The following is an 18050-nucleotide window of genomic DNA, read 5'->3' as shown; positions in this document are numbered from 1 at the left end:
CACTAGCAGTCAATTTTATATTTAGTCTCTCTCTCTCTCTCTCTCTCACACACACACACACACACACACACACACACACACACACACACACACACACACGTCTTTTGCTGTGCTTGTCAGTCAAAATTCCAACCTTGGCTCATTCATCTTATCTGTCTTTTTACTCTTAAATCCAAATCACATCACTAGTACATATTAGAAATAAGATCAGTCTGACACTGTAGAACCTTTTGCCAGTCCCAGCACCCTAACACCTTGCGCCAAAGAACTTTCTTACCATGTCCACAACGCTGTTGGCCACTGATCAAAAAACATGCTTCTCCTTTGTCCTCAACTTAAAGTCCCTATTTGCTGGCCTTTGCTACTCTCATCCCCTTCTCTTCCTTTCACTTTTTTTTCCTTTACACTTTCTTACTCCTGTTTCTGCTATATTGACTCCACCTTCCATCCCAAATCTTCCCTATACCCTCAAATTTTCCACCAAATGCTTTCTAAAACAAACCTGACTCTGCCTGGAGGGTGGAGCTATCTCTGTCACCCCCTCACCCAACACACACCTCCCTACATAAGGCACAAGGACCACAGGAACTGGCATTCTTCAGACTCATTTAGCAATAGCTCTCCCTATATGTAAAAATCATCATCCTCTGGGATTCCCGGTAAACCCGTCCGGTGCCGATGCTCAAATTAACCAAGCCATCCTCAGTGTCTGGGGCCAACACTTGAATCAATCAAGCCACAGGCTGCAGGCCGGCAGGGAAGAGAAAGATAAGAGGGAGCAGAAGGGGGAGAGAAGCAGATGGTCACTTCACTTCTCTTGTGTGCCCTGAGCAGAAATTGAACCCAGGAAGTCCATACAATGAGCTGACTCTATCCACGGAGCCAACCAGCCAGGGCCTTGCTGGCTTTTTCTTTCTTTCTTTTTTTTTTTCTTTTTGTATTTTTCTGAAGCTGGAAACAGGGAGGCAGTCAGACAGACTCCTGCATGCGCCCGACCGGGATCCACCCGGCACGCCCACCAGGGGGCGATGCTCTGCCCACCCGGGGGGTTGCTCTGTCGCGACTAGAGCCACTCTAGTGCCTGGGGCAGAGGCCAAGGAGCCATCCCCAGCGCCTGGGCCATCTTTGCTCCAATGGAGCCTCAGCTGCAGGAGAGGAAGAGAGAGACAGAGAGGAAGGAGAGGGGGAGGGGTGGAGAAGCAGATGGGTGCCTCTCCTGTGTGCCCTGGCCGGGAATCGAACCCGGGACTTCCACACGCCAGGCCGACGCTCTACCACTGAGCCAACTGGCCAAGGCCTTGCTGGCCTTTTAAAATCACTTTTTCTTTTTATTCATTGAGGGTTTTGAAACCTAGTTCCCAGGATTTGTCTCCATCCCAACTTCTGCCATAATTCCAGAAAATTCTAAGTTTTATCTATATAACACATTAATCAATTTAGTCTTGAAATACCTGGAACTCCTTCTTAACTCAACTCACCTTCCCTTCAACTTTACTTTCACTACCCACTCCCAGGGCCAAACCTTGGATTCTGTCATCACCTGAACTGTACTACCTCAGGACTATCAAATTCTGGAATCCCAGCTACTGACCAGAACTTTCTGTTCTGCCAACTTCCCCTCTATACTAAATCTTCAATCTTACATTGTCTTCTATTTTTAATTGCCATACTTACTTGCTATATGATCTAACTTTTTACTATAAAGGCCTTGTTACCTAATTTGCTTATTTGCATTACATCTCCCCTACAACCACACAAACATATATGTCAAAATATCTGGGAAATGTGAGAACACTAATGGATACATAAATTTATCATAAATCTCATGGACAGAGTTCAAACAACTTACTTCCCTTTATCCTTCAACCATTCTGGGTTTTTTTCTTCTTCCTTTAAATCATTAAGTTCAGGTATATCAGTATTCATGGCTCTTCTTGCCTCTGCTTGTTTGTGTAGCCACTGAAATGAGAATGAAGTCTAATGAAGGACACAAAGGTCCTACTGTATTGTAATTAAGTTACTTTTAGATTTTTCATCTTCCAATGTAAAACAGAATGCTAGTTTTTATGGACTGAATCTTTGTGTCTCCCAAAATTCATATGTTAAAGTCATAACCACCAATATGATGATATCTGGAGGTGGGGCCATTGGGAAACAATTAGATTCAGATGAGGTCATGAGGCTGCATGATAGCTGTCCTTATAAAAGGGGAAGAAACCAGAATGCATGTTCTTCCATCCACACCCCCACACCCAAGCACCCTGATCTTGGACTTTCCGCCTCCAGAACTGTGAAATAAATGTCTGCTGTTAAAGCCACCCAGTCTATGATATTTTATTATAGCAGCCTGAACAGACAAATATAGTACTTGAAGAAGTTGATTTTAGACCTCCAGTTTTTACTCATTAAAAAAAATTTTTTTGCACCGGCTGAGTAGTTCACTTGGTTAGAAAGTTATATCGTCCTGATACAACAAGGTTACAGGTTCAATCCCTGGTCAGGGCACATACAAAAATCAACCAATGAATGCAAAACAAAATTGATATTTCCCTCTCTCTCTGTTTCTCTCTCTCTCCCTTCCTTACTCTCTCTAAACTAAATAAATTAATTAAAGAAATGTTTTTTAACTTTACTATCTGCTTAAGATTAAATGTATAAAAATGTCTAGTCCAGGCCCTGGCCGGTTGGCTCAGCGGTAGAGCGTCGGCCTAGCGTGTGGAGGACCCAGGTTCAATTCCCGGCCAGGGCACAGAGGAGAAGCGCCCATTTGCTTCTCCACCCCTCCGCCGCGCTTTCCTCTCTGTCTCTCTCTTCCCCTCCCACAGCCAAGGCTCCATTGGAGCAAAGATGGCCCGGGCGCTGGGGATGGCTCTGTGGCCTCTGCCTCAGGCGCTAGAGTGGCTCTGGTCGCAACATGGCGACGCCCAGGATGGGCAGAGCATCGCCCCCTGGTGGGGAGAGTGTCACCCCTGGTGGGCGTGCCGGGTGGATCCCGGTCGGGCGTATGCGGGAGTCTGTCTGACTGTCTCTCCCTGTTTCCAGCTTCAGAAAAATGAAAAAAAAAAAAAAAAATGTCTAGTCCAGATTTTATCTAAATTTGGAAGTTCATGCATTTATTTTATTTTTATTGTTTATATTCTCCTATATTGAAATTTTTTTATAATTTTAATATTTTATAATATAAAATAAAATATTTAATAAAAAATTAATATTTATAAATTGTCTTACTGTAAAAAAATGTTTTTGTTAGTGCTTATATAACTAAAGCTATAATATTTAAAATCACAAAGCTCAGGAATTTATAAATGAATAAAATATATTAATTCCAAAGCATCAAACATTAGAATACCTGATATTAATAGTTAATTGTAATAATATGTTAATAATAAATTTCCAAATCTGTTCTTGTAACATAAACTGATTCAAAGTTTACAAATCTATTATATAAAATGATGTATTTGCCTGACCAGGCGGTGGGGCAGTGGATAGAGCATCAGACTGGGATGCTGAGGACCCAGGTTCGAGACCCTGAGGTCGCCAGCTTGAGCACGGGCTTATCTGGTTTGAGCAAAAGCTCACCAGCTTGGACCCAAGGTCACTGGCTAGAGCAAAGGGGTTACTCAGTCTGCTGAAGGCCCGTGGTCAAGGCACATTTGAGAAAGCAATCAATGAACAACTAAGGTGTCGCAATGTGCAACGAAAAACTAATGATCGATGCTTCTCATCTTTCCATTCCTGTCTGTCTGTCTATCCCTGTCTATCCCTCTCTCTGACTCTCTGTCTCTGGGGGAAAAATGATGTATTTGATGAAATAAATAGTAAATGAACAGTTTGTCTCCTGGAATAAGCAAGACTACCGCATATTAAATCAGTGTTCTCTCATCAGCATTCTGAAGTAAAAAACATAATCCTGCAGAATATATTTTTCTCATAAGAAAACACTAAAACACATTCATGAAGTAATACCTTTAGTTTAATAAACACTTAAAAACTCACATAACAGCCTGACCAGGCAGTGGTGCACTGGATAGAGGATTGGCCTGGGACACAGAAGGCCCAGGCTCGAAACCCCAAGGTCACCAGCTTGAACAGGGGCCCATCTGGCTTGAGCATGGGCTCACCAGCTTGAGCTCAGGGTCACTGGCTTGAGCGTGGGATTATAGACATGACCTCATTGTTGCTGGTTTAAGCCTATAGGTCACTGGCTTGAGCAAGGGGTCACTGGCTCTGCTGTAGCCTGCCCCCCCTCGGTCAAGGCACATATGAGAAAGCAATCATTGAACAACTAAGGTGCAGCAACAAAGAATGGATGGTTCTCATCTCTCTCCCTTCCTGTCTGTCTGTCCCTCTCTCTGTCTCTCTGGCTAAAAAACAACAATAATAACAAAAACAACTCACAAAACAACAACAAAAAACAAGGAAAAAAATTCAGACCCAGTATTTGTTTTCAATAGATGAAACAAAAAATATTTTCATTGTGGGCATTGTTGAACTAACAGCAAGTACACCTACCTCCTCTTCCTCTGCTACTAGTGACTCCCGGAGAGCAGTTGGGAATACTCGAGGTGTAAAGCTGATTTTAATACTGCCAACAGAGCGAGGAGCGGGAATGCTGTCTTCCTTTAACTTCTCAGAAAACATGTTTTCTGAGTTTCTCCCTTCAAAAACAATATGTTATTTATTTCTCATTTTCTAGTTAACAGTCAAACTGACTTTTTAAAAATTGATTGATTTTAGAGAGACAGAGGAAGGGAAAAGGCAGTGAGAAAGAGAGAAATGGACACATTCATTTGTTGATCCACTCAGCTGTGCATTCACTGAGCACTTCCTGTGTGTGCCTTGATGGAGGATCAAACCTGCAGTCTTGTCATTCTGGGACAATGCTCTAACTGAGCTAACCAGCCTGGGCCTCAAACTGACTTATTTTTATTGATTGATTTTTAAATGCTGGGGAAGGGGAGAAGTGGGAAGCATCTACTCCTAATAGTTGCTGCCTGTATGTGCCTCTTTGACTGGGCAAAGCCAGAGTTTCGAACTGACGACCTCAGCATTCCAGGTCAATGCTTTATCCACTGTGCCACCACAGGTCAGGCTTAAACTGACTTTTAAAGAAATTAGACATCAAAACTACTTCTATAATCCTACATAAATAAACCAATGATACTTTCTATAAGAAGGAATGTAAAATCCATCGCTGAAAATAAGGCAGCTAATTATCTGTTCTTTAATCAGTGACCCCAGCTACTTTTCTAGGGCTCTCTTTAATAAACCACACGATGTCTAATTTACATTCACTACAGGGCTAGGCACTCGAGGCAACTCTACATCAGCTCTAGAGAAAGGCACGTAGGCAAAGCTAATGAGAACATGCAAAGAGTAATACAGAAAAGCTATACATTTCTATAAAGGTAATGAGATATAATGACTGTTAAGCAGAGGTGATTAAGGTTCTCATTAGCTCTCTCTTGATGGCTGAAAGACTTTTATACCCTCCAATATTGCTATAGTTCAGGGGTTGGGAACCTATGGCTCGCGAGCCAGATGTGGCTCTTTTGATGGCTGCATCTGGCTCGCAGACAAATCTTTAATAAAAAAATAATAACGTTAAAAATATAAAACATTCTCATGTATTATAATCCATTCATTTCCTACCGCTCATGTACATGGTTGTGGGTGGCTGGAGCCAATCACAGCTGTCCTCTGGGACAACACCAAATTTTTATTGGATCATGCATAACGTACACAGGTTGTTGTATGGCTCTCACGGAATTACATTTTAAAATATGTGGTGTTCATGGCTCTCTCAGCCAAAAAAATTTCCGACCCCTGCTATAGTTTAAGGAAGTAGAGGTGGTGTGTTAGCTAATAGGACTGCTATCTTCCTAGCCATTCTTGCCTCTTTCTTTAAGTAACAGAATTTGAGTTCTGAGCTAGGCACATGACTATATTAAAGCTAGACTCTACATCATCCAGCCTCCCTTAAGATTACGTATGGTTATGTGTCAAACCTGAGACAAAAACGGGTTTGTTTTTTATTGCACATAAAGAGTTTATTTTCAATGTTTTAAGGATAGGAAAAAGTTACCATATTTCCCCATGTATAAGATGCACCCATTTTTGAAAAATTTGGGGACTATAAACTGGGTGTGTCTTATACAGTGGCTGTAGATTTTTTTACTTGCATTTCCCGCTTTTTCGCGCTTGTTTTTGAGCTTATTGTTGAAGAAAGTGATTTGTCATCACACAGATGAGGACAAGGTAATGGATGGGAGTTTTGACAGTGATGAGTTGTATGAATTTTTTTTCTTTAATTTTAATTTTTTTAATTTTATTTATTCATTTTAAATAGGAGAGAGAAAGGGAGAGAGAGAGAGACAGAGAGGGAGAGAGAGAGGAGAGAGAGACAGAGAAAGAGAAGGTGGGGAGGAGCTGGAAGCATTAACTCCCATATGTGCCTCTTGACCAGGCAAGCCCAGGGTTTCAAACCGGTGACCTCAGCATTTCCAGGTCGACGCTTTATCCACTGCGCCACCACAGGTCAGGCGAGTTGTATGAATGTATGTGTGTGTGTGTGTGTGTGTGTGTGTGTGAGAGAGAGAGAGACAGAGAGAGTCAGAGGGAGGGACAGATAGGGACAGATAGACAGGAAGGGAGAGAGATGAGAAACATCAATTCTTCATTGTGTCTCCTTAGTTGTTCATTGATTGATTTCTCATATGTGCCTTGACCAGGGGGCTACAGCAGACCAAGTTATCCCTTGCTCGAGCCAGCGACCTTGGGCTTAAGCTGGTGAGCGTTGCTCAAACCAGATGAGCCTGCACTCAAGCTGGCAACCTTGGGGTCTCGAACCTGGGTCCTCCACATCCCAGTCTGATGCTCTATCCACTGCGCCACCACCTGGTCAGGCGAGTTGTATGAATTTTATGATGAATAAAACTTGAGTTCAATAACTTTATGTAATACATTTTTTTCAAATTTTGAGCCCCCAAATTAAGGTGCATCTTACACATGGAAGCATCTTATATATGGGGAAATATGGTACATCATAATTATAAAAAATTATAAAATTGACAGTTATATTGTTTATACTTCTAAATGCAGAGAACAGGAAATTGTCTACACATTGTATAAAATAAAATAAAAATTAAATTCAAGCTTGCCTGGTCACTGGTGGCGCAGTGGATAGAGCATTGACCTGGGATACGCTGGTTCTAGATTCGAAACCCTTAGGTCGCCAGTTAGAGCATGGGCTCATTCAGCTTGAGCACAGACTCACCAACTTGAACATGGGGACACTGGCTTGAGGCCAAAGGTCACTGGCTTGAAGCCCAAGATCACTGTCATGAGCCCAAGATTGCTGGTGTGAGCCCAAGGTCGCTGGCTGAGCAAGGGGTCATTGGCTTAGCCTGAGCCCCCTGGTTAAGGCACATATGAGAAGCAATCAATGAACAACTAAGGTGCCACACTACAAGTTGATGATTCTCATCTCTCTCCTTTCCTGTCTGTCTCTCTCTCACTAAAATAAAATAAATTCCAGAAAGATGATCATTTGGATCATTATCTTACAGGTGAATCTAAAAAAAAAAAAAAAGCCAGATACAGCATTCATCTTGGACTCAAAGATGAAAACCAAATGAGTTTTAAAAAATAGTGAAGCCTGACCAGGCAGTGATGCAGTGGATAGAGCATCGGACTGGGATGTGGAAGACTCAGGTTTGAGACCCTGAGGACGCTAGCTTGAGCGTGGGCTCATCTGGTTTGAGCAAAGTTCACCAGCTTGGACTCAAGGTTGCTGGCTCGAGCAAGGGGTTGCTTGGTCTACTGAAGGCCTGTGGTCAAGGCACATATGAGAAAGCAATCAATGAACAACTAAGGTGTTGCAACGAAAAACTGATGATTGATGCTTCTCATCTCTCTCCATCCCTGTCTGTCTGTCCCTATCTATCCCTCTCTCTGACTCTCTCTCTGTCTCTGTAAAAAACAAAAACAAAAACCCCCAAAAAACCAGTAGTGAATGCACAAAGAAATGTTGCAAATAAGATTTTAAATGTTAATACAAGAGAAGGAAAATAAAATAAAATGTAAAAATTAAGTATATAACTTCAGACTACCATACTAATAATTCTATACATTAGGAAACTAAAAAAAAAAATTCTTTCAAATAATTCAAGGGCCAAAGAAAAAATCATAATGAGTTACAAAATATTTGCAACTAAATGACAACAAAACACAAGATTTCAAGACTTGGCGAATGTATTAACATAGTACCTAAGAGAAAAAATAACTTCATATGCATGTATTAAAAGATTAAGTAATTAATGAAAACAAGTTGAACAAAGAACAGAGAAAGCCCCAAAAGAAGAAGCAACATAAAATCAAAACCAGAAGTTAAGGGAATAGAAAAAAAGAAACAATAGAAAGGATCAATGAAACCAAAAACATTTTTTGAACAGACTAAGAAAATCTAAAAAATGTTATAATAGTTGGTCAAGGAAAAATAAAATAGCATTAGGGAAAAAGAAAAGATATAATTATAGAGACGAGATAAGGAAAAAAGAGAAACTTTACGCCAATAAATTTGAAAAGTGCCCTGGCCGGAGGCTCGGTTGTTTTGAGCTTCATCCCAAAGCGCAGAGGTTACCGGTTGATCTCCAATCAGGGCACACAGAGGAACAGATCTACTATATGTTCCTGTCTCTCCCCTCCTTCTTCTCTGTCTAAAATCAATCAATAAGAACATTAAAAAAAAAAAAACTTTGAAAAGCACAATTTCCTAAAAAACAAATGACCAAAATTGACTTGAAGAAATTGAAAATCTAAATAACCAGTAACTATTATAGAAACTAAATGTACTTCCATAAATAATCCATACCTAGACAGTGTTAGCAGTAGTTTTACTAAACCTTCAAGCAACAGGTATTGCATATAGTATAACCAAATTATTTCAAAGAACAGAAAAAGAAAGAAGCTTAATAATTTATAGGGTGTAATATGGTATCAAATCCAGATAAGGGTGGTATGAGGAAGGAAAAATGTAAGTGAATCTCAATATGAACATAAACATAAAAAATCATTTGTAAAATACTATTAAATTGGACTACGCTGTGTAAAAGTCAGCATGATCAAGATCTTGAGGATACTTCTTATCTATAAAAGTGGGTTTGGGTTCCAATAGTATTTGAAAACATTCAATTTGTTTAGCAGTATTTGAAATATGGAAGGAAATGTTTTCATATACTCTAGTTCAGTGATTTTCAACCTTTTCTTTTCATGGCACAAACACACACTAATTACTAAGGTCAGTGCCCCTGACTAAATACAACCATTTTCATCTCATGGCACAAATAAATTAGTTACTAAAGAAGAAGAGGTCAGGGCCCCTTTTTCTTTAGTAATTAGTTTATGAGTGCGTGAGAAACAAAGGTTGAAAATCACTGCTGGGGTATCAATATTTTGCTGAAATAATATTGAAGAAGGATGTATTATGGTAGTCAACTTGCATATCAATATTAAGTCACAATAAAATATATGGATTTAGGCCCTGGCCTGTTGGCTCAGTGGTAGAGCATCAACACAGTGGGTGGAAGTCCCAGGTTCAATTCCCAGTCAAGGCACACAGGAGAAGCAACCATCTACTTCTCCCCCCTTCTCTCTCTCTCTCCCCCTCCTGAAGCCATGGCTCAATTGATTCAAACACTTCGCCCCACGCACTGAGGATGGCTCTGTGGAGCTTCTGCCTCAGGTGCTAAAAATAGCTTGGTTGAGAGCATGGCCCAGGATGGGCAGAGCATCAGCCCCAGATGAGGTTGCCGGGTGGATCCTGGTTGGGGTGTATGTGGGAGTGTGTCTCTCTATCTTCCCTCTTCTGACTTAGAAAAATTTTACTGCTTAATATTCACTCTAAATGACTTTTCAATATACTAGACTTAACTGCTAAAGTAGTAATGACATGTAGCTGAGTAGAAAGAACATAGGTTTCAGATACAGAGAGATCTACATTCAAACCCCAAAGACTTAATTATTGGGTATTTGTCTAACATTTCTGAACAACTTTTTCCTTTAAAATAAAAATAGCAGATGCCTGACCAGATGGTGGCATAGTAGATAGAACATCAGCCTGGGATGCTGAGGACCCAGGGTCGAAACCCTGAGCTTGCTGGGTTCAGCACAGGCTCACCCAGCTTAAGTGCAGGGTCACTGGCTTGTGCATGGGACCAAAGACATGACCCCATGGTTGCTGGCTTGAAGCCTAAGGTCACTGGATTGAGCCCAAGACTGATGGCTCGAGCAAGGGGTCACTGGCTCATCTAGAGCCCCCTGGTCAAGGCACATATGAGAAAGCAATCAATGAACAACTAAGGTGGTGCAACTATGAGTTGATGCTTCTCATCTCTCTCCCTTCCTGTCCATCTGTCCCTGTCTGTCTCTCCCTCCCCATCTCTTTCACCAAAAAAAAAAAACCCACCTAAAATAAAACAAAACAAAAGAATAGCAGCACTTATCACAAAGTGTTGTGAAGATTGAGTGATCCAGTAATAGTCACCTGGCATAGAGTGATCACTAATAAATATTAATTATTATTACTATTACACAGTGTCTAGTAAAACATGTCCATTTGCTAAATATACACAAACCAAAGTTTCATAATCTAAGATGAGAAAAAATCAAATTCTTAGCTTTTAATAAAGAATTATGTTTTTGCCTTGGCTGGGTGGCTCAGTGGATAAAAGTGTTGACCCAGTACCCCAAGGTTGCGGGTTTGATCCCCAGTTAGGGCACATACAAGAAGCAACCAATGAGTGCACAGCTAAATGGAACAACTAAGTGGAACAATGAGTTGGTGCTTCTGCCTCTCTCTCTCACTTTCTCCCCTCCTCCCTTCCTCTCTCTCTCTCTTTCAGATCAATGAAAAACAAGTTAAATATGTTTTTTTAACTATTTTTGAACACATCAGGATCAAAGGCCAGAAGAACCCTTGTTTGCTTAAGACTGTTTGCTTAATAGTACTCATTTTCCTGAGTTGTGGGAGAAAAAAGTCCTTTAATAAAATTTCTAGTTTCGTATCATTAAAGAAATAAATGTGTGTTCCTGGCACTGGCAGTCCAAGTCTTTTGGGCATGAGTTAAATACATACTTAATAACACCCGCATAAATTTCCAAAGGAAGCATACAAGGAAAAACAACACTGAATACTTGCTCATTTTATTATAAAAGCACTTCTTCCTAAAGAAAAAAAAAATACGTCTTTCACCTTCGTCTTTCTATTGTAATATTAATACTTAATCTCAATATGCCAAAATAATGACCTAATACTGTAAACAGATGACAGTGACTACAACAAATGTGACCCATATACTTCACCACCAGGACTCAGTTTCCCAGGTATCATTATACCTTTTGTGGCAAGAATTCTAGATGTTGAATTTCTAGTAAGACTTTTATGTTTTAATTTTTTCCCCTCTTCTTCTATTTGCTTTTCTTGTTGATATAACTTCTCTTCTCTCTGAATTCTTTTTTGTTCTTCAGCTTTTTTTTGATGTTTTTTCCAGGCTTCTAATTCTTTAGTTGCTTTTATCCGTTCATTTTCTTTCATATTTTCTATTTTTTCCCTTTCTTCTTCTTCAATCTGTAAAAATTACAATTATCAAAACTTTAAAAATAGATAAAAAGTAACATTTTAAAAATAATAAGTTCATTATAATAACCTCTACACTCCTGTTATTGTATCTGCAGCAATAATTACTAGTGAATAAAGCATTAAATGGAATTGATAAATTTAGCAAAATGCCCAGTGATTTGGGTATCATGAAATACAGGTTTTAGTTCAGATTTACCATTAACTATTGATATACTCTTAGACAATCACTTTCTGTAGCCTCAGCTTAATCATATGTAAAATATGGGCAGGAATTCACATAGATCAGTGGTTTTCAACCTTTTTTACACTTGGGAACGATGAAAACAGAATTATTTCAGGGATTGCTAAGGTAGAAATCACCCTGAGCACAAGCAAATCTAAGATCATCAGGTCTGTAATCTTCATACAACATCAGGGTGGTTAACTCTTTCACAGAACAGCACAAAATTTCTGGTGGGTCATTCTATGGAAGGCAGCTGAAAAACACTGATTTAGATAATATCTAAGGTCTTGGTGAAAAAAAAAAATTTCCCAAAGTCAAGTCACTTTGCCCAAAACCTAAACACACACACACACACACATACACACACACACACACACACACACACACACACACACACAGAGATTTTCACCTTTTACTTGTGCCAGTCTTACCTTGTCTTTTTTTTTTTTCTTTTTTGAGAGAGAGAGAGAGAGAGAGAGAGAGAGAGAGAGAAACAGGAAGGGAGAGGGATGAGAAGCATCAACTCATAGTTGTGTCACTTTAGTTGTTCATTAATTGCTTCTCATACATGCCTTGACCTGGAGGCTCAAACCGAGCCAGTGACCCCTTGCTCAAGCCAGCAACCTTAGGCTCAATCCAGCCACCTTGGGCTTCAAGCCAGTGACCTTTGGGCTCAAGCCAGCGATCTTGGGATCATGTTGATAAGTCTATGCTCAAGCTGGCGACCTCAGGGTATTGAACCTGGGTCTGCAGCATCCCAGGTCAATGCTCTATCCACTGTATCATCACTGGTTAGGTAGTCTTACCTTGTCTTATGACTGAAATTGTGCCAACCTCACCTAAGGAATGAGGGAATATTAAGAAAATAGGGAGGACAAACTAAGGAATTTGTCTCTGGTAGGTGAAAATGTTTGAACTTTGAATCCCATTGCCAACTATGCTTGCCATAACTGTTACTTAAAACTTCCATGTGAAAAGCTAAACATTAGATAAGTTTGAAAGCAGTACATGGCCCTGGCCAGTGGGCTCAGCAGTAGAGTGTTGGCCCGGCGTGTGGAAGTCCCAAGTTCGATTGCCAGTCAGGGTGCACAGGAGAAGCGACCATCTGCTTCTCCACCCCTCTCCCTTCTCTCTCTCTCTCTCCTCTCTCTTCTCTCTCTCTTTCCTGCCTGTAGCCATGGCTCAAACAGTTTGGCCCCTGGGTGCTGAGAATGGCTCCGTGGCCTCACCTCAGGCACTAAAATAGCTTTATTGTAGAGCAACAAAGCAGGGGCCACAGATGGGCAGAGCATCACCTGGTAGGGGGCTTGCTGGCTGGATCCAGGTACGGGCACATGAGAGAATCTGTCTATGCCTCCCTGCCTCTTACTTAATAAAAGAAAAAAAATTAAAAGAGAGAAAGAAGTTTATGGCACAGGGTTATGCTAACTTTCTCCCTTTCACTAACTTCCTTCATATGGGCAAGAAATAAAACTAAGAAATAGAATAACTGGTTTGTGTATATGGTTGACTCTATGTATCTGACTTTCTTATGGTAATTAAAATATTCTCAGCTCTATCTTCTAGAGAACAAAAATTCTCACCTCTATCCTCTAGAGAAGCAGTATCTAATAAACTTTTATCTTTTTTTTATGAAATTACATTGCTTTAATGAAAAAATTTAAATAGCATTTTATACATGCCATGGTACCAATACACAAATTATCTCATTTCTTTTTATTTACTGATTTTGAGAGAGAGAATAAAAGAGAGAGAGAGACAGAGAAAGATGGGGAAGAAGCAGGACACATCAACTCAGAGCAGTTGCTTCCTGTATGTGCCTTTACCAGGCAAGCCCAGGGTTTCCTACCAGTGTCCTCAGCATTCCAGGTCGATGCTTTATCCGCTGTGCCATCACAGGCCTGACACAAATTATCTCACTTAATTATCATATCTACACTGAGAGAGATTATTAGACTCACTGATGATAAGGAATCTAAGGTACAGATATATAAAACAACTTGTCCAATGAAACTAGTTAAGTTATAGAATCAGGATGACTATGCAGCTTCTGTTTAAAACATTTTAAAAAAATGGCAGTTCCTCATACTTTTTTTTTTACCTGAGAGGAGAGAAGATAGAGACAGACTCTGGCATGTGCCCAGACCAGGATCCATCTAGCAACCCCCGTCTGGGGCTGATGCTCAGACCAACCAAGCCACTGGCTGCAAAGAGGGGAAAAGAAAGAGACAGGGGAGAGAGGAAAAGAGAAGATGGTGGCTTCTCATGTGGGCCCTGACCGGGGATCGAACCTGGGATGTTTGCACGTCAGGTCGATGCTCTATCCACTGACCAACCAAACAGGGCCTCACACATATTTTTGGAGCAAATATACAAGGAACTGGGAAATAAAAAGGACTGGTCTAAAGAAGTTAACTGGATTATTAAGAAAAATGCAATAATAGGCTGTGATTAAAAAACTCTTGGGTGTTTTCTGTGTTCTAGTGGTTGAGCTTTAGAAATTTGCTAATGTCACAGGTAGCTGAAAGTACATTTGCCATCTGCTGTAAGTGTCCATCTGGCTGTCATTTTTTTTATCAAGTAGAATCTGCAGGTTTCATTCTCAGTGATGTATGTTTAACAGAACTTTTTTCAATGATGGTAATGTTCTATATGCTATCCAAGTCGGTAGCTGCTACCACGTGTGGCTAATTAAGCACTTAAGATGTGGCTATTGTGACTGAGAAACTGATTTTTAATTTTACTTGTTTCATTAATTTAAATGTAAATTAATATACATTAAAATAATATATCTGACACAGCAATAGAATGACATGCTGGGACCAAGTTTCCTAGAGGCAGAATTTCTTTAGGATATATATAGAATTAACATTATCAGTATAAAAACTGTACTGAAGAAGTGCTCTGTAACAGCTGCATGATTCCTATTGAATTGCGTGTAAAAGAAATTTCACAGATTATTGAACAAGAGTTTCCTGTAGCCCCAGAATTATACCTAAGGCCTAAACTGTGCACAAAAGATGCTAATTACTACTATGTGTTCTAAGTTCAGAGAGCTGCCAATAGGCTGGGCCAGAAAGAATCTGCATGTAGCAGTGAGCCAGCTTTTAATGCCTGACAACAGGGCATGATGAAACAGTCAGTGTGAGCCAGAGGCAGCCACAACCTGAAAGGAGAAGACGACAACTTCACCCAGTTTAATCACAGGTTTGCCCCTTTTCCTTTCCTCCCTCTCTTTCCCAACACATGGAAGAAGTGAAAAGTATGCGAAAAGGCCCTGGCCGGTTGGCTCAGAGGTAGAGCATCGGCCTGGCGTGCGGGGGACCCGGGTTCGATTCCCGGCCAGGGCACATAGGAGAAGCGCCCATTTGTTTCTCCACCCCCCCTCCTTCCTCTCTGTCTCTCTCTTCCCCTCCCGCAGCCAAGGCTCCATTGGAGCAAAGATGGCCTCTGTCCCAGGCGCTAGAGGGGCTCTGGTCGCGGCAGAGCAACGCCCCGGAGGGGCAGAGCATCCCCTCCTGGTGGGCAGAGCATCGCCCCTGGTGGGCGTGCCGGGTGGATCCCGGTCGGGCGCATGCGGGAGTCTGTCTGACTGTCTCTCCCCATTTCCAGCTTCAGAAAAATACAAAAAAAAAAAAAACAACAAAAAAAGAAAAGTATGCGAAAAGTCAGACACCCCCACCCCGCATAATCCCTGCAAGGGGAATGAATTTTGTAAAGTTTTTAAAACTGCTAAGAGGCCCTGGCAGGTTGGCTCAGTGGTAGAGCTTCGGCCTGGTGTGCAGAAGTCCCGGGTTCGATTCCCGACCAGGGCACACAGGAGAAGCGCCCATCTGCTTCTCCACCCCTCCTCCCCTTCCCCTCTCCTTCCTCTCTGTCTCTCTCTTCCCCTCCCGCAGCCGAGGCTCCATTGGAGCAAAGATGGCCCGGGCGCTGGGGATGGCTCCTTGGCCTCTGCCCCAGGCGCTAGAGTGGCTCTGGTTGCAACAGAGCACCGCCTGGGAGGGGCAGAGCATCGCCCCCTGGTGGGCAAAGCATCGCCCCCTGGTGGGCAAAGCATCGCCCCTGGTGGGCGTGCCGGGTGGATTCTGGTCGGGCGCATGCGGAAGTCTGTCTGACTGTCTCTCCCCGTTTCCAACTTCAGAAAAATACAAAAAAAACAACAACAAAAAACTGCTAAGACAGTAGTCATTAACAAAAATGAGGCTATTGGTATAATCAAAAATAACAGGACAATTCTGTTTTATAAATATATATATATATATATGGTTTGTAATAAGCTTCTTAGAGACAAAAAAATAATAGTCTAACAGTTAGAGTTAGACTCTAACTCTAGGGAGTAATGTAGAAGGAGGAGGGACCAAGAAAGGCTTCAGTCTGACCTGTGGTGGCGCAGTGGATAATGCCTCAACCTGGAATGCTGAGGTGGCTGATTCAAATCCCTGGGCTTGCCTGGTCAAGGCACATATGGGAGTTCATGCTTCCTGCTACTCCCCCCATCTCTCTCTCTCTCTCTCTACTCTCTAAAATAAATAAATAAAATCTTAAAAAGAAATAAAAAAGTCTTCACAGAGCGTATGCCTGAAGGAACTAGAAAGAGAAAAACCCGAGGAAGGTAATTCCACAAAGCTTGTGATAAACGGAAAGAGAGACTATATAATATCAAAGAAAAACAGAGACAGACAAATGTTAAACAATCCTTCAAGTTCTTTTATTAAAAAAAAAAAGAAAAGTAATATGGGGAACATACCACATGAAAAAAGGAATGTTTAATAACAAAAACTCAGAAGGCCAGAAAAATAATCACCATGCATGAAGAAACTGCATTTTAAGTCCTTTGTACTATTCAAAAAAAGATGCTATAAAGTATAGGGTATTAGTGTACTATTGACAGAAACTTTAACAGGAGAGTAATGAGCAGCTTCTAAACCCAATTCCTGAAAAAGGTGATATCTATGTTTCTTTTAATTAATTAAAAATTTAAATATTTTTTAAAATTTAGAATGAAAGATTTATTGTTCTTTTTTCCCCCCACTGATTTGAGAGACGGGGAGGGAGAGAGGAAGGGGGAGTAACAACTTGTTGTTCCACTTAGTTGTGCATGCATTGATTACTCCTCATACGTGCCCTGAGAGGGAACAAACCCACACTGCGGCGTGCCGGGAGGACACTTCATCCACTGAGCAGCCCAGCCAGGGCTGGCACTGTCCTTTACTAACCGATCTCATAGTAAAAATCATAAATATTAGCATACTGAACTAAGGAAAATATTAAAATTATAATTCATCTTGATCAAATAGGGTGTTTCTCATGTATATTAAGAAATCAAAAGAGAAAAACAACATGACCTCAGTACATGCCAAAATATCAGTTGATACTGAAAATAACAAAAACTTGTAGCTTTCTAGAAGAACCCATACGATGTCTAATTTCATGGAGAAACATTAGAAATACTTCTAGCCATGTCACTAAGACCAGTATGCCTACTATTTCCCTCTTTTCCTAGAGATAACCTGTACAATAGAATTTTTAAAATAAGAAATATGAATATGGATTATAAGAAAATAGAACTTACATTATTTGCAAATAATATTGTAGATTACCTAAAACAACCAAAATAACAAACTGACGAACTATTATAACTAAAAAGTAAGTTCAGCAAGGCAGTCACTTACAAGATCAACTTATACAAACTCATTGCAAGCTCAAGCACCGCCGTCGTGTCCGTGCACATGCAGGTTCCCGCTAGATTCAGACAGATGGCAAAGAAACAGTGGAGCCAAAAAATGGTGGGCCATTCCTTTATTCAAGAACTTGTACTGGCTGACGAGCAAACACACAGGGCTCCCAAAGCCATTGACACATTCTCTGGTTCCACAACCAGGAGAATCTTCTCTGGTTTTTCCTAGAATCAAAGGCCCACCAGTCTCAAAGCCCCTCACCTCTGGTTCCCCATCTGCCAACATGGCTTCTTACTCAGCACCCTCTCTGCACAAAACTAGCTTCTTTCCCTCTTCCTCCCATCTTGGCTTCTCTCTCTCCTTCTCTTTCTTCTCCTTTTAAAACTTTCTGGCATGAAAACCCCTCCTCCAGCCAATATTAGCATAACAATGGTCCTTCCCAATCAGGAAGGTAATTAGCAATTTCACAGATCACATACCTGGCGCTGCCTGGTGCCATTTTTAACAA

The 18050-nt window shown here is 41.0% G+C and overlaps 1 protein-coding gene across 1 annotated transcript in view; it reads right to left on the bottom strand.

The window, feature by feature from the left end:
- The window catches only part of DNAAF4 (dynein axonemal assembly factor 4), a 44756-nt gene that overhangs the window by 14772 nt on the left and 11934 nt on the right, over positions 1-18050 (bottom strand). Inside the window, exons 4-6 of the mRNA XM_066341603.1 lie at positions 11395-11626; positions 4513-4658; positions 1850-1959 (exon numbers count right to left, since the gene is read on the bottom strand). Of these exons, the coding sequence (XP_066197700.1) occupies positions 1850-1959; positions 4513-4658; positions 11395-11626 (488 nt within the window). The remainder of the gene's footprint in view (positions 1-1849; positions 1960-4512; positions 4659-11394; positions 11627-18050) is intronic.

This window comes from Saccopteryx leptura, chromosome 6, assembly GCF_036850995.1.
Source record: "Saccopteryx leptura isolate mSacLep1 chromosome 6, mSacLep1_pri_phased_curated, whole genome shotgun sequence".
Taxonomy (NCBI): domain Eukaryota; kingdom Metazoa; phylum Chordata; class Mammalia; order Chiroptera; family Emballonuridae; genus Saccopteryx; species Saccopteryx leptura.
Note: the sequence above shows the minus strand (reverse complement) of the source record. Positions and strands in the feature narration are given on the sequence as shown.